The following is a 15543-nucleotide window of genomic DNA, read 5'->3' on the forward strand; positions in this document are numbered from 1 at the left end:
GCAACACTGGGACACCAGGAGTTTGATATGTCCTCTAGGTCCTGAAGAGGATGCCCTACTTATGACTGGAGCCTAGTCTATGTAATATCTATATTAACATTAGAAATTTCAAAGCCCACAGCATATGAATAAGACTATCATCCTTTTACCATTTTAGGTTATTGACAATACAGGGCATCTGGCAAGTTATAAATAGATCCATGCTTCTTGCTCGTTAATGGAAAAGGTGTTTGTGGGCGAAGGAAGTCACCTATGAAATGTTGCCCCTTAGGGAAAGGGGGGACAGGTAAACTTTATCTTTTAGGTCATAGTATTGCTATTCCAAATCCAACAGTCAAACTCTTTGGCATAAGTTAAAAGCAATGTTAGTATTTCAGTCTCATTATATGACCACAGACTCTTAAGCTTCCAGACTGTTCCCTGAAGTGGTGAGATGGCAAAGCCCTCAAGGTCTGTCAATGTCACAACAGAGTCCACCGACATCCATCTCAAAGGCATCTTAAGACTGCTCTGCTTTATAAAAACACTAGAAATTTATTTTCTTTCTGGAATCAAATGAGCCAATAAATATCAAGTATGGCTTCAAATCATCCTCCATAAAGTTTCCCAGAAGTTAAAATCAAAAACTGAGATACTCAGTATAAAGAATTATGGTGATGCAAATCCCCTCACTTTTACCCATCCTAGGGAAACAAGTATGATTTTGAAGATTACTCCATTTCAGACATCAAAGCCCATGAGACAATATAATACCATTCTGCTAGGTGTTTTGGCAGCCATTATTTATTTTTTAAATCAGAGATAAACACTGGAATAGCAACAGCATCATAACACTACATAATGGTTAATTAAGGACTCTTATAAGAATTATCTTCTTTGGTCTGTATTATTACCTATGAGGTGTAACATATTTCTGGTTTTGTATAAAGACTCTGGTAGTTTGAATGAGATATACTCACCCCCTCCCATGACTCAGGCATTTGAACCCTTGGTCCCCAGTTGGGGGTGCTGTTTGGGGAAATTTGGGAGGTGTGGTCTTGCTAGAGAAAGCATGTCCCTAAGGATAGACTTTAAGAATGTACAGCCTCTTCCTATTTTTACTTTTCTCTCTCCTCTCTCTGACTTTGTTTGGGATATGGCCTCTTAGCTTTCTGCTCCTGATGTTTACTGCCATGTATTCTTCTCATAGCAGACTCATCCCTGAGGAACTATAAGGTCAAGGAAACCCTTCTTTCTTCAGGTTGCCTTGGTCATGGTGTTTTCCCACAGCAACAGAACATAACTAGTCCCACATCTCAGTGGTAGCAGAATCCAGACCCGCACCTATGTCCTTTCCTTCTAAATCCGCAATTCTATCATACGGGGTCTACTTAGAATTCTTCTAGGCAAGAACTCAATACTTGCTCATCACACGGAACCTAAAACCATTACCAGCCACCTCACATCTATGCCACTTCCCACTCCCCACATCCATGTTCTGATGGATAGACGTGTTTAAGATGATTGGATGCCAGAAAGCGTTGGGTGTCAAAGCCTTTTCTCTGATCAATAAGCTTTGCTCTGGAGCAGGCGCTAAATATTAACATGAGGATTATCTGGTAAGATGTCTTGGGATTTTCCACAGATCACGAATATGTTCTAAACATTCTAGAACAGCAGGTGTCTTTCAAGAATAGCAAACATGGTGTGTGTGTGTGTGTGTGTGTGTGTGTGTGCGCGCGCGCGCGCATGTGTGTGTTTGTACATGAACACCACAAATTCAAGTCCAGAAGGGATGAAAGCAAGTTAGAGCAAGGGCTATTGAACACACAGAACCTTTGATGTCCACTACAAAACTGAACATTTCTCTCTTCCATGGAACTTTCTGTTTAAATTTCTCCTAGAGACATTTGTTCGAGGACTGTTCACACTCGTAGTAAATAAGAACCTTTACTAAGTTTTCTCTTAACCAAAAAGTTGAAACAGCAATCTGTGCCCACACACAGATTCAATGTTTATTTTTCTTTTTGCTGCAATATTCATTCATAGTTCTTCTCTCTTTATAAGGAAGTAGAATGCACCATCCTTGACAAAACAAGAAAATACATTGCCATGACTGGAAATACCCCTCATTCTTTGTCTTCATCTCACAAGTGATTTCAGTTACAATGATTTTGAGTCATAATGAACTAAGATTTTTCTTGGGGCAAGCCTTCAGACTCCACAAACAAAAAGAGTACACATCACCACTAGTTCCAGGAAATGATCTTAAACATGTCTCGGGCCCTTGTAGATTGTTTGTGATAAGAATTACATCATCCACGCTGAACATCCGGTGTATGAGATTCAGACTGGGGGCAGGCGGGCCCTCCTGTGCCTACGCCAAGGGAAGAGTACACCAGACTTTACTCTTAGCCAGAGGGATGCATAGCTCTGCTTGGGAGGGTCAATGTGCTCTTAAAACTATGTAGCTCACTGAAGACTGTGGAAAAGGCTCACAGAGTAATGAAGAGATGTAAGCCATACTATTAAAGTGGAAGTTTAGGGTGTAATAAAAAAAATCTAATAAATAAGACTACTAAAATAACCAAGTTTGCTTCACTAAAATCTAGTAGATCTTGAAGTAAAACATGCCTATATTTTTAACATTGGATACATAGGACAACTCAGACTGCATCCTAAAACAATAGTGTGATTTAAAAACACTCTGACTAGATAAAGCCTTGAATGCATTAGAAGAAAGGGGCTGAGAAATGGAGTCAAGGGTAAAAGAGATTATAAGAAAGTCAAAGTAAGCAGTGGGAAACAGGCGTAAAACCTACCTCAGAATAAGCAGTTAGACAGCAATGAACTAAAAGGACCTGCAAGTGTGTGTGTGTGTGTGTGTATGTGTGTGTGTATGTGTGTACGTGCGTGCGTGATTGCATGTGTGTGTGTGTGTGCGTGCGTGCGTGCGTGTGCATGATGAGTTCAAGAGCAAACACTCACAATTTATTGAAGGAATTCCTAGCAAAAGCTAACTTCATTAGTATCAGAAGGAAAGTTAATGTTTAAACAGATTTTCCCACATCTGCTACTTCCATAATGTCTGGGCAATTGTCATAAATTAGGAGTGGGGAAGGGCACAGGGCCAATTGTCAAAACAAATAGGCGATTCTGGAGCCCAGGTTTCGTGTTATTTTTCTTCCTCGCCGTGAAGGCAGCCTGTCCTGATTGAGCACTATCTAGCTCTGGTGCGCTGTACCCAGGAGAGACCCACTGACACAGCCGTGCTAATAACAGGAAATCTTGTATCTCTAGTGCCCTGGGCCTTGGAAAGAGAAAATGAACTCTTACTGTCGAGTTCATGGAACAGGGGAATGAAAACAGGAGCGTTTCCAAGGCTTGGCACCGAGTTACCCCTTCCCTCTTATCCATGTATTCCTATTCTGCACATAAATCTTCCTCCTAGACTGTTCCCCACCCCAGAGGACAAGTCCCAAGCTCTGTATTTCCTGCACCCCACATAGGCCCAGTGTCCAGTCCACAGTGGATTAGGTAATTTTGTCCATGGCTTGACCTGTTCTGTTTCTTTGCTTGGCAAGACCCAAACAGTAAGAGACTTCGGACAGGCTTGCCCACCAGCTTTGCTCTCTTCCTTTCTGCTTTGTGCCTCCAGAGGATTCAGCCACTTACGTAGACACGAATTGCCCCTTCGCCTCTGTGAGGTGCAGTAAGTCTCTACAGGCTGATGATTAGATCCTGGCTAATGGAAAGGAAGGCTGTGATCCTAAGCTAAAGTTCCATCTTACCAGAAAGTTCCATACTGGCATTCAAGACACCAGTGCAGCTCATTATAGAGTAAGGCCCTGTTTCCCAATAGCCATTGTCATTGTTTACACAAAGAATATTATGGGAAGAGTAGGGCAGGATTTAGAATTATCTGATGTTCCTGGTCTTGACGTCACCTGATCAGCACCAAAATTTCAATATAATCTGCTAATGCCAATGCATTTTAACAAGATCTTGAATTCTCACACAGAGAAAAACGACAAGACTGACTCTCACTTCCCCAGGATTCTACCTGCCTGTTACAGTTCCTATCAGCTTTTTGTCATTTTGGTCTTCCTCAGCTGTCACCTACTCAGTGACTGAGTTCCTCGCCAATCCATAACAGACTTAGCATCTTTAATAACATCTATCACAGCAGGTGGCCTTTTCTCTGAGACTTATTCTGCCCCAGAAAAGCTGATACTGAAAACAAAAACAAAACAACCTCAAAACTCAATGCCAGATTGTCCTTAACTAGGATGTGACTAGCTGGAGTTCACACGGCGTTCTTCTTCAGATTGTGTACCTGAAGGTAGTCTCAAAGAGTTCACCTTATAGGCTATCTGTGGTGAACCATTTGGAAGTGGGCCTTTCATTTAATCATTCAACAAATGGTTATCCTTTTAAAATTTTAAGATGTCTTTATTTATGTCTTTTTATCTAAGCGAAAATTGGTGCATGTGAGTGTAGGTGTCAAATACCCCTGGAATTATAATTATAAGTGATTGATAGTCATCCTACATGAATACTGGAGACCAAATAATCCTTTGTAAGAGCAGTATGCAATCCTAACTGTGGAGGCATCTTTCTAGCCCCAGAAAATGGTTCTGGATTTCTTGCTTAGGACCAGATCCGATCTTGGGTTCATTAACAACTTAATGAACTAGATTCTAAGGTCAAAACATGTCCTGCATCTCCCTTCTAGCTTGCTTTCATCTCTACAATAATTAAAGAAAGAAATTATTATTGGTAGGTCTGCGGCGCTCCCTCCGGTGCTCCCTCCGGTGCTCTCTCCAGTCCTCCCAATGATGGCAGGCGGTGCTAGCCCTTGAGCATCCAGCCTGACTGCTCTCCAGTCTCCCAGCTGATAGACTATTTTCAACAGCCATTGCTTTCTGGGTCTCCTCAGAGTAAGAAGTTCAGGTTCTTCTCCAGCCCACATGTTTCTTCATTTTAATCCTAGCTCAATATTTGCTTCTTCTAAATGCCTTCTAAGATGAACTGTGATCATTTCGTTTTGTTTTCTCATCACACAGATAAGCAGGCCCCAATGTGGGGACAAACAACGTGGGCATAAAATAGTCTTTTCTTTAACTTAGTGGATTAGAGAATCAAACGTAAATTCACAACTTAAAGATAATACATTGTAGTTATCACTGAAAGTTGGTTGAAGTTCATGTCATTGGTTAAAAGCATCCAGAAGGTGAAGATCAGGACCTAAAGCTGCAGGCTGAGTGGGCAGAGCTTAAGTCCCTGTACCAGAACAGAGAGGCTGTGTTCTAAGGACCAGTCCTCAAATGCGCATCACATTGGAGAGGGAAGGAACTTGCCTACCTCAACATAATGTTTAATGTCATCTGATTTCCTTGAGTTTTTTATTACTTTCACAGTAAACTTAAATTAACATAGATACATGTTAAATTAACATATATAGATAGATATCCATTATATATTCATTATTCATATACACACATTTCCCCAGTTTCTCAAAAGTAGTCATTTTTCATCAGATAATAAAGATCTGAGTTATAAATGTAATTCTATACATTAAAAGTCTTGTGTACTGCCCTAGTTAGTTTTGTGTCAGCTTAACACAAGTTAAAGTTATCTAAAAAGAGGAGCCCTTAATTGAGAAAGATGCTCCATAAAATCTGACTGTAGGTTTCCTACTAGATCCATAATGGCTTCCTCAATCAAGATTTCTGTTTCCTTGCTTTCCCTCTCTGCCCTTCCCCCATCTTAGCCATGCGGTTCTCTTATGTTCTCCTCTCCCCTCTCCTTCCCTTCTCCCCCTCTCTTTCCCTTCTCCCCCTCTCCTTCCATCCTCCCCTCCCACACTCCCAATTTTCTGGCACTAGAAAAATTTCCAGGAATCCACAGGATGACCCCCAGCTAAGACCTTAAGCAACTGTGGAGAGGGTACTTGAACTGGCCTTTTTCTGTAATCAGATTAATGACTACCTTAGTTATCTTCACAAAACTTTTCGTCCAGCAAGGGATGAAAGCAGATGCAGAGATACACAGCTAAGCAATGGACTGAGCTCCAAGAGTTCAACTAAAGAGAGGGAGGAGTGATAATATGAGCAAAGGGATCAAGACTATGATGGGGATACCCACAGAAGCTTCTGACCTGAGCTAGTTGGAGCTCGCTGACTCCTGAGTGACAGGGGGAATCTCCATAGGATGAAACAAGGCCCTCTGAATGTGGGTGACAGTTGTGTAACTGGAGTAGTCTATGGGGCCACCGGCAGTGGGACCAGGATTTATCCCGAATGCTTGAACTGGCTTTTTGCAGCCCATTCTCTTTGGAGGGATACTTTGCTCAGTCTAAATATAATGGGAAAGGCCTCGCTCCTGCCTCAAAGTGATAGTCCAGATGTTGTTGAACCCTCATGGAAGTCTTACCCTATCTGAGCAGTGGAATGAGAGGAGGAAAGGAAGGGGGAACTGGGATTGTTATGTAAAATGACAATTTTATGTTGAATTGTTTTAAAATAAAAAATTTTAAAAAGATCTGGCTGTAGGACTTTTCTTAATTAGCGATGGGTGGTGGAGAACCCAGTCCATTGTCAGTGGTGTCAACCCTTGGCTGGTGGTCCTGGGTGCTGTAAGAAAGCAGGTTGAGCAAGCCATGATAAGCAAGTCATTAAGCAGCTCCCCTCCATGGCTTCTGCATCATCTCCTGCCTCCAGGTCCCTGCCTGCTTGAGTTCCTGTCCTGCTTTCCTTTAATGATGAACTGTGATGTGGGTGTGTAAGCTCCTCCCCCATTTGCTTCTGGTCATGGTGTCCCAGTACAGCAATAGTAACTTAAACTAAGACAAGTACTTACTTTAAGCTAGAAGTCAATGTTGTAAGTTTTCTATGAACACATATGAAAACTCATGCTACCAGGCTAAACCTGACTTAGAGCTGAGGGGGCAAAGCCCTGTTAAAAGAAAAGATTTTGAACATTGTCGGCCCCTCCCCCAGAAGGGACACCAAAATAATATTAGCTGGATGATTACTTTTAAAGCTCAAGGAAGATCAGTTCAAAGGTTAAGGAACCAAGGCAATATGCATCTGTCTATTTTTTTTCTTATCTACCACATTTATGGTCATTTATAGTCAGTAGAATGTTTACAGAAAGTTGTCTATTTAAGATTTCTCCCCACTAAAAAGTACCATTCTAGTATCCTACTGATTATCAGTCCACAGTTACCAACTCTTGAAGAAAAACTCTCATTTCAAAATATTTGATCAAAGAAACAAAAGAACTGGGTGCACCTTTAATTCCCAACACACCCTGAAGACAGAGGCAAGCATTTTTCTGTATGTTCCGGGACAGCCAGAGTAACACGGTGAGACTGTCTCAGAACGACACTAAAGCATGCACTATCCACTAACAGTATTCAAACATTACAGTTATTCAGTTATACTCTGTTGAAACAATAAGGAAGAGAACAGCCTTACCAGTTGCCCTGTGGGGTTGTGAGCTGCTGCACAGCATAGCCAAACTGTTCACTTGAAGGACCGGAAAATATTTTTGCTCCTGGGAGGCCAACATTGTATGCCAGACAGCTTAAAATACCTATTAAAAATGAAAACATAGCCATATTTACAATTTTTAATGTCAGTGCATAATATGATTTGGTAAGGACCATGTTTTAAAAAAGCCTTGTCTGACTTGATAACTATTCTCCTTTTTAGTGTTGATAAGAAATAACAGCTACAACATCTAAAGTATGGGCCCTAGCACAGGTCTAGACACTCATATGCCTACTTCATGGCCTTAATATTGTCCCTCCTGCAGCCTCAGGGGACAGTCTTTGAAGAGTTTGCTTCACAGAGATTTTGGAGGTTCCAGATGAGTCTCTCATGCCAAGTGATAAGGGAAGGCCAGGATTTGAACAAGAGACCGAATCAACACACTCAGCTCTTAAACCATTGTTTTATTACATATTATATGGTGATTTAAATTCTTTTTGTCTTCCCTCACAGAGCAAGACCCTAAGCTACTCACACACAGTGTCCGAAGGGGGCCCTGTCCTTGACATAGTCTCCGTATGAAACTTGTGTTAAAAACACAGTGCTGAGGAGGGAGGAAAGACATAGCCTCGCAAATAAGCATTATTTGCTTTCTCAGAAAAGGATGCTTTGTAAGCTAAAGACATAGGAAATGGTGCATTATCTTTTCATTCCAGTGGGAACTGCCAAAAGCACTTTGTCTTTTGATTTTTCTTACTTAACAATCAATAAATGGCAGTCTTGGAAAACAGAACAAACCAAAGGAGACAATATCTAATAGAGTTTGTTTGTTTGTTTGTTTTACACTTCTGTTTCTGATAGAAAGGGAGAGAAGAGCAGGGTTAACTCTCTCTGGTGCTGAAAGCACAAATTCTGGGAGGGCTTCATACTGTAGAAGCCAGGTTTTGTGGATTTGAAAAGAGGATGCCGCAGAGCTCCACCATTTATCCTGGAAGAGCTAAAAAAAAAAAAAAAAAACAAAAAAAAAAACCAACAACAAAGCAACCTGGACTCTTTAAACTTAATGTCACCATTCCTGTACCCTTTGTCTTCACAGAGGAATATTTTGCTTTGGGACCCGCATTAAGCCTACATGGTGTTTTAGATGTCTGTACTTCCAGGCACAGAAGGTCTGGATGAAATGGCTTGCTTTACCATTGTGCTTCTGAACTTATGGAAGGAGATGCTATAGACTGCTTCCAAGGAAAAATGAAGTCACGAATGATGCTTTGGGAGCTGAAATAGTCAATGAGCCTTTTTAAATGCCAAAAATATTCTACTGGGCGTTGGCTCACTCACAAAAGCCCAGCTCACTATTTCATACAGATGTAAACTTTCCAGGAAGAAAAGGGCAAGTATTATTTTTGAAATACACTGTGACATAATCTGCAAGGGTCAACATCTGGACATTTGACCTGCAACATCTGTCTCTTCACAGGACCACTGTGCCTTTTCACTGAGTAAGCAAAATGCAAAGGGAAATAACAGCTCAAAAAATGGAGTAGAGTCCCGAAAGCGGCATTCAGAATGCTCGTGTTTCTAACAATACTCTATCTTCACCTGTTATGAGAACCTAGCAAATAGCGTTGGAATGTCCATCACGTTTTATGTATACTAGCGAAAGCTTGAGAGGTGATGTCAAACTTTGTCATTTTAAACACATCTCACACCAGAAAGAATATGTGGGACTGAATACACAATGATGCAGCTCCCTCCCCCTATGAAGTTAGACTTTGGCAAATCATGTAATAGGAAGTGAATCAGGGTGGAGTTCATTTTATTATTTAATGTTAAATATGATGGTTTGCATTCATAGGCATTTATTTCGTGTAATGGCAAGTGTATGCCTTAAGAAATGTGTCGTTAGGTGCCTTTGTTATTATGTAATCACAAAATGCACATAAATACACAAGATCACTATTACACTCTTGGGAAACATAATTTTTTTAAAAAAATTATTAAAGTCTGTTCATACAATATATTTTATTTAAATTCTTTCCTCTCCATCAATTCCTCCCCATCTCTATACCCAGTCAACTTCATGTCCTTTCTCTCTCTTTCTCTTAAGGGTTCACACTACTCTATGTGTCATCCAGTTTTTGAATAAAATGCTGCTATACAACATATACATGTAGCATATGTGTATTATTATGTATGAATATAGACATATATAAGATTGTTTTATAAGTAAGGAAATAAGAATTCATTTTAATAGTCTAATTTATAAATGTAAGTATATTACTGTATATTATAAATGTATATATGAAAACATTTTTTAAAAATGGAAGACATCATTCCATCTTTCTGTTTAAATTATTCAAGGTCTTGTTGTAGTACTGAGAAAATCCAGTTTCCTCACAGAGTTTCAAGGTCTTTTCTTATCTGATACTCCTGTAGTTTTCTGATCTCCTCCCTCTGCTTACCTCCAGGCTTCACTGGGTCCCAGACACAGCCCTTTTCCTTCTGTCCTTGAACACACCCAGAAAATTCCAGTGGTCTTTGACACCTGCCTCACTGACTGTAGCTCTCGCCAAACGCCAGATTTAAGGTTTTGGAAATTATTCATTGTATTGGTATGTGTTTGAATAGTCTCTAGTCTAGGAACTTCCTTGATTCCTTGATTTAGCAGCAATATAGTCTTCCCACACTATCCCACTGGGGGGTGACAATTACCCGCGGTTTTCTCAGGTGTCCATATTTCCTGATGTCACCCTTCTGCCGACCACAATGCAAGGTCCTTCAGAGATCAGCCATGGCTTTTATTTCCCCATATTTTCTCAGAACGGAAGGTAATGTATGTGTGTGTGTGTGTGTGTGTGTGTGTGTGTGTGTGTGTGTGTGTTGGTGCATGCATGTGCACACATGTGCATGCGTGCACGTGTAATGTACATGACTAATGCACATGCCCATGCACATACGGAGGCCGAGAACAGTGTCGTCAGGCATCCTGTTTTGTCACAGCGCTGAGAAAGTCCTTCACTGAACCTGGAGCTAGACTAGCAGCTTGTAATCCCCAGGATTCTCTTGGCTCCACTCCCTGCTTGGTGAGAGGCACTGCGGTTGCAGTTGGTTTTGCAATAGTTTTCCATGGGTCCTGGGACTTTGCACTCAGGACCTCCCTCATGCTTGCATAGAAGTGTTCCTAGCTGCTTAGCCATCTCTACGACCTCAGCATCTAAGATGATGTTTACTAATGAGAACAGTTTAAGTTAACATGCATATTCTCAGGGACGATTTTGAATATAAAAAACATGAGGAAGAAATAAGACAACCTAGAGCCCCATTCTTCAAATATAAGTTTTTTTTAAAAAAAGTATTTTTTTCAAAGTATTTCCTCCCATTATTTTTCTCTATATAATTTAAGCTATAGTACACGTCCTATTATCCACCATCCCACTGTATCCCGCACCACCACAACCTACTCTACCTTAAAGGTCATGTGTTCATGACAATGGCAGAATTATCCTGACTTAATGGAACCCCAGATAACCTTGTGTGATGGCAAAGCCCATTACTACCAACCAACAAGTAAGGAAAGTGAAACTCACAAAGATTAAATGTCCGTATTGCTTATATTCAAGTTTTTCCTCAAGTTTTGGCATGGCTCATTTTCTCCAACATTACTGTTTAGGAATTAATTTCTATTTCTATTAATTTCTATTAATAAATGATCTGCTATGTTCTCATAAAACATAAACTCGTCAGCACCATCCCTTTATGTTACTGATCCTAAAATTCTCCTTTTCTGCTGTTTAAATCATTTCCTTTGGGCTCTGCTTCTTTTGATAAATCAAGTATTATCAAGCACACTTATTTCCATTATCTGTGCCATCAATTCACACTGAACAGAAGCTAGCTTCTCAGTTTCTGTAAATATAACACTTGTATATAAAGTATCTTGTCTAACTCAAAATCTGCTTCTTTCTCCTTTGTAATGATACTTTCCTATTTTCTCTTTAGGACCACATGGTTATTAAGAACTACATTTAACTCAACTTGAACTTCCCTTTTCAGCCTCCATGTCTATAGCCACTAAGAAAGAGTTCATTTGACAAATATTTATGTAAAGCCTTTGTGCCATGAACATTTCCACATCCTGAGGACATAGCAGCACATGAACAAAACAAACAATATCCCTATTTTCTCTGAGTTTCCACTCTTGTGAGTTGACAACAAAAGGAAAGATTATATAACAACACGACAGACATAGAAACAGAGCAAGAAATGCCAATCCTCAATACAAGTTAAATAAGTTAAATGTTAAGACAAGCGTGAAGCAGCGGCTGATGAGCTGGAATTCAGTCTATGCAGAGAAAGATAAGCCCATTCCAGGCACAAGAACTGACATATTCAGTGATCAGATCCAGAAGAGAAGGCTGTGATAATGCTGAACAGTGATTGCTCAGAAAGCCATAATCTGCTTCATTTAGGCCAATATTCCCAGTTCTATATCAGATGTAGCAAGTGTCAAACCAATTTGCATTTTGCCCTCCCAGGAACATATTATTACCAAGACAAGAAAGCTTTCATTATCCAATAAGAATTCTTAAAATGTTCAGCAAAGGTAACCTTGTTCACCAGTTATTGACTGTAACCAAGCCAAATTAGTCAAGTAAATCTCATCAAAATGAACTACAGATATAAGCACTATATCTCTGGCACACACTGGGGTGGGTGGGTGGGATGGGGGTTAACTTCTTCCTCTCCTTTCAAAATAAAAAGGGGATACTGTTTCAGCTTTAGTTTTATTTGGCATGCCATTTTAATATGAGTTAACCAGATGACCAGATAGTTAAACATACGTCAACTCATGTAGATTTGAGTTCATTTCTCATTTAAATATTTTATGAGCCCCCTCCTCTTAAAGTTGATGACCACTATTAAAATAGTTTCCTTGGAAACCAGCAACATGTAAGAATGAAGTTTTGGTAAACGAGGAATTTATTTTCTCACCATGTTCTGGAACTGAATTTTAAGTTACAGGATAATTGAGCATGGCTGGGGATGGAATAGATTTAATCTCACAAGAAACTTGACTTCACTGATGTGATTTGCAGCGTTTATGGAAACATATTCACAGCAGTATTAGGCAGTGGACTCTAATGACGTGGCCTATGCAGATTTCAGCCCATCTATGTGCACCGAAGGACAAGTGGGCCAGGGATTCCAGTGAGGGTTCCACTTGCTCAAAGACACAGGGGTGGGCAGGAATAATTCAGGTCAAGGAGAGTCAGGACTGGAAGTGAGAGATGAACTTAGAGTCAGCCAATTTTTTTCACAGTTATTTCTCAGATCCTAATGGGGCCATTCCTACAGAGCTATGCTGGTGCTTCAGGAGCAAAGCTGTTTCCTCTAAAGGATGGCTAACAATATAAGGACCACATACCCACCTCTCCATGAGTTTGAAGCAGAGACTGCCAATGCTCTAAGAAAATGGAACATAGTTCCACCACATCAATGGACCCTGGTTGTCAGCAACTGTAGAAGCCAGCTTTGCATCAAGATTTATATCCAGGGAAGGGACAGTAATGACAAGACACAGGGACACTCTTAGGGGCCACGAGCATTTCCAGGAGAACAGTGTTCAAGGTCCATGGGGACAGCCTGTTCTCACAGAGTGCAAACTCTGTGCCTAGGGACCCACAGTCCCTTGTGTTATACAACTGAGTCACAGAAATGCTGTACCAGCAATCATGATTTTGTAGTCAATATTGTTTCTTAGGTGACACAAGAAAACATACTTTGTGAGTCTTAAGCAATTTAATGAACTCTAGCAATCTAAAGGATTCTTTTTTTAATAATTATAGCTAAAAGACTGGAGAAATGTCTCTGACATTAAAAACACGTGCTTTTCTTGCAGAAGACCCGGGTTAAGTTTCCAATACTCACACAGAGGGTGGCTGAAAAAAGCTACTACTATAGTTCCAGGGGATCTGATAACTTCTTCTGTTCACTGTAAGATTGTGTGTGTGTGTGTGTGTGTGTGTGTGTGTGTGTACATACACTCAGGCACACAGATACACAGTTAAAATAAAAAATTATCATCAAAACTAAAATTTCCAAAATGTTCAAAAAAAAAGGTTTGAGAATGTAAGTTGTAGCACAATAGCTAGATGGAATTTGGTGCCGTTATTTAAGAACAGTAATTGTGAAGAGTATAAGATAGTATGGAAATGTCCAGTGAAAAGTATAGTAAAAGAAAGATCTTCAAAAAATCTACAGAATATTAACATAGTAAATACTAGAACTGTGAATAAAGTTCCCCGCCTTCTGAGTTTCTCACAGTGCATTATAATATTCTTGAAATAACTAGAGATCAGGTTAAAACAAGATGGGCACTTTTCCGTCCAACTCAATACTAGCAGAACGACACACATGGACTGTTTTCTTCAACTTTGGGTGTCTCATCTTATCATCAAACCCTTGAAAATATCATGGATAAAATTTAAAGGACAATTCTGCTCCCCTGGGGTGACTTTGATTCTTAATCCTAGGTGTGGCCTAAGAGTCAGATGTCTGGAAATAAATGTCATCATATTTAAAAGTGATTTTAAACATCATATTTATAAACGGTTATAAATACTTTTCGTATTTTAAATGCTTATATGACAGCTCTTCAGTTGCTTGGAATTCTGTGTAGTATTTCTCTATGGAAGCTTAATCGTAGCCACATGATCTGTGGTTTACAACTAGTTAGTCACAAACTAATCTAGTTACAACTCTCCATAACACAAAACTGATAGATTTATTCATACATGTGTTTGTAAAGCAGGCTTACCTCACTTGTTCACTCCTCATTTGGTCATTTAACATTTATCAAATGCTTGCTTCATAGTTCGCACCACTCTTAGTGTAGGGGGCAGGTAAATCAGTGACTTTTCTATTGCTGTGAGGAGACACCACAACTAAAGCCACTGATAAAAAGAAGCATTTGACTGTGGGTTTGCATACAGGCTCTGAGGGTGAGTCCATAATCATGATGAGGAGCATGGCAACAGACAGGCAGGCATGGGGCTGGAGCAGTAGCAGATTGACATCTGATCCAATATGGCCACACCTCTTAATCCTTCCCCAAACAGTTCCACCAATAAGGCAACAAGAATACAAATATCTGAGCTATTCTCATTTGAACCACTAGAGAAAAGGATAGTGAAATACTTTCCCTTTTCTACGTTACTCACAGAACCGGTGTGCCCTGGACACAACATCCCAATGCTCAAGAGACCTTCCCTCTGCTCCTGGAAAACATCTGCAGCTTCTACCAACCAGGGCTCTGAGAGCGGGGAACTGGGCCCCACCTTCCTGAAACAGTGGTATTCTGGGCACGTGGATCTGGAGATCTGGGTCTTACAGCCTCCATATTGTTGGTCCCTCTTTGAAGGAGACCTTTCTCCTTCTCATATACCAGCATACCTCTGCAGGAGTGGACAAGAGTGAATCGGATAATTGGCTGCCCGTCTGCATTACATTTTGTAACTCAGAGAACTGTAGATGTGTCACAAAAGAAGAACGGACTGGGAGCAAGGAAGACTGGGGCCTTTCTGCTGTGCTGCACAGGGACAAATTTCTTACCTTCTCAAAGGCTCATCTTTTTAATCTCTGAAAATAGAGGCTTAGTTTAAGACTCCTTCCTTATATAGAACTTCTAATAACTAATATATTTTCTCATCATACAAAGCATTTGGAGAGACTTATTATACATGCATTTCTCATTTTATATTTTTTGGTTCTTAAATGATTGTCTCTTCATTTAAATTATTAAATTTATTTCAAAGACTTTTAAAAAAAATTTTTGAAAGTGTTTATAGTACACCTCATTGATTTTCGATATTTTGGTGATTAGCGTTAATTATCAACTTGAGAGCATCTGGAATTACTTAAGAGGAAAATGAAAGGTTATTCACTCTCTGGGCATGCCTGTGAGGGATTGTCTTGATTGGGTTAATATGGGGAATTGATTAGTTAATGTGGGAAGACTCATCTTAACCTTGGGGATGGTGCCATTCACTGAGCAGCAGTCCCAGACTGT

General features: G+C 40.1%; 1 protein-coding gene across 1 annotated transcript in view; it reads right to left on the reverse strand.

Moving 5' to 3' along the window:
• Itga2 (integrin subunit alpha 2) overlaps nucleotides 1-15543 on the reverse strand; it is a 104682-nt gene that overhangs the window by 65440 nt on the left and 23699 nt on the right. Inside the window, exon 2 of the mRNA XM_087896894.1 lies at nucleotides 7461-7578. Coding sequence (XP_087753020.1) covers nucleotides 7461-7578 — 118 coding nt within the window. The remainder of the gene's footprint in view (nucleotides 1-7460; nucleotides 7579-15543) is intronic.

Source organism: Myodes glareolus, chromosome 15, assembly GCF_982192425.1.
Source record: "Myodes glareolus chromosome 15, mMyoGla1.1, whole genome shotgun sequence".
Lineage (NCBI taxonomy): Eukaryota > Metazoa > Chordata > Mammalia > Rodentia > Cricetidae > Myodes > Myodes glareolus.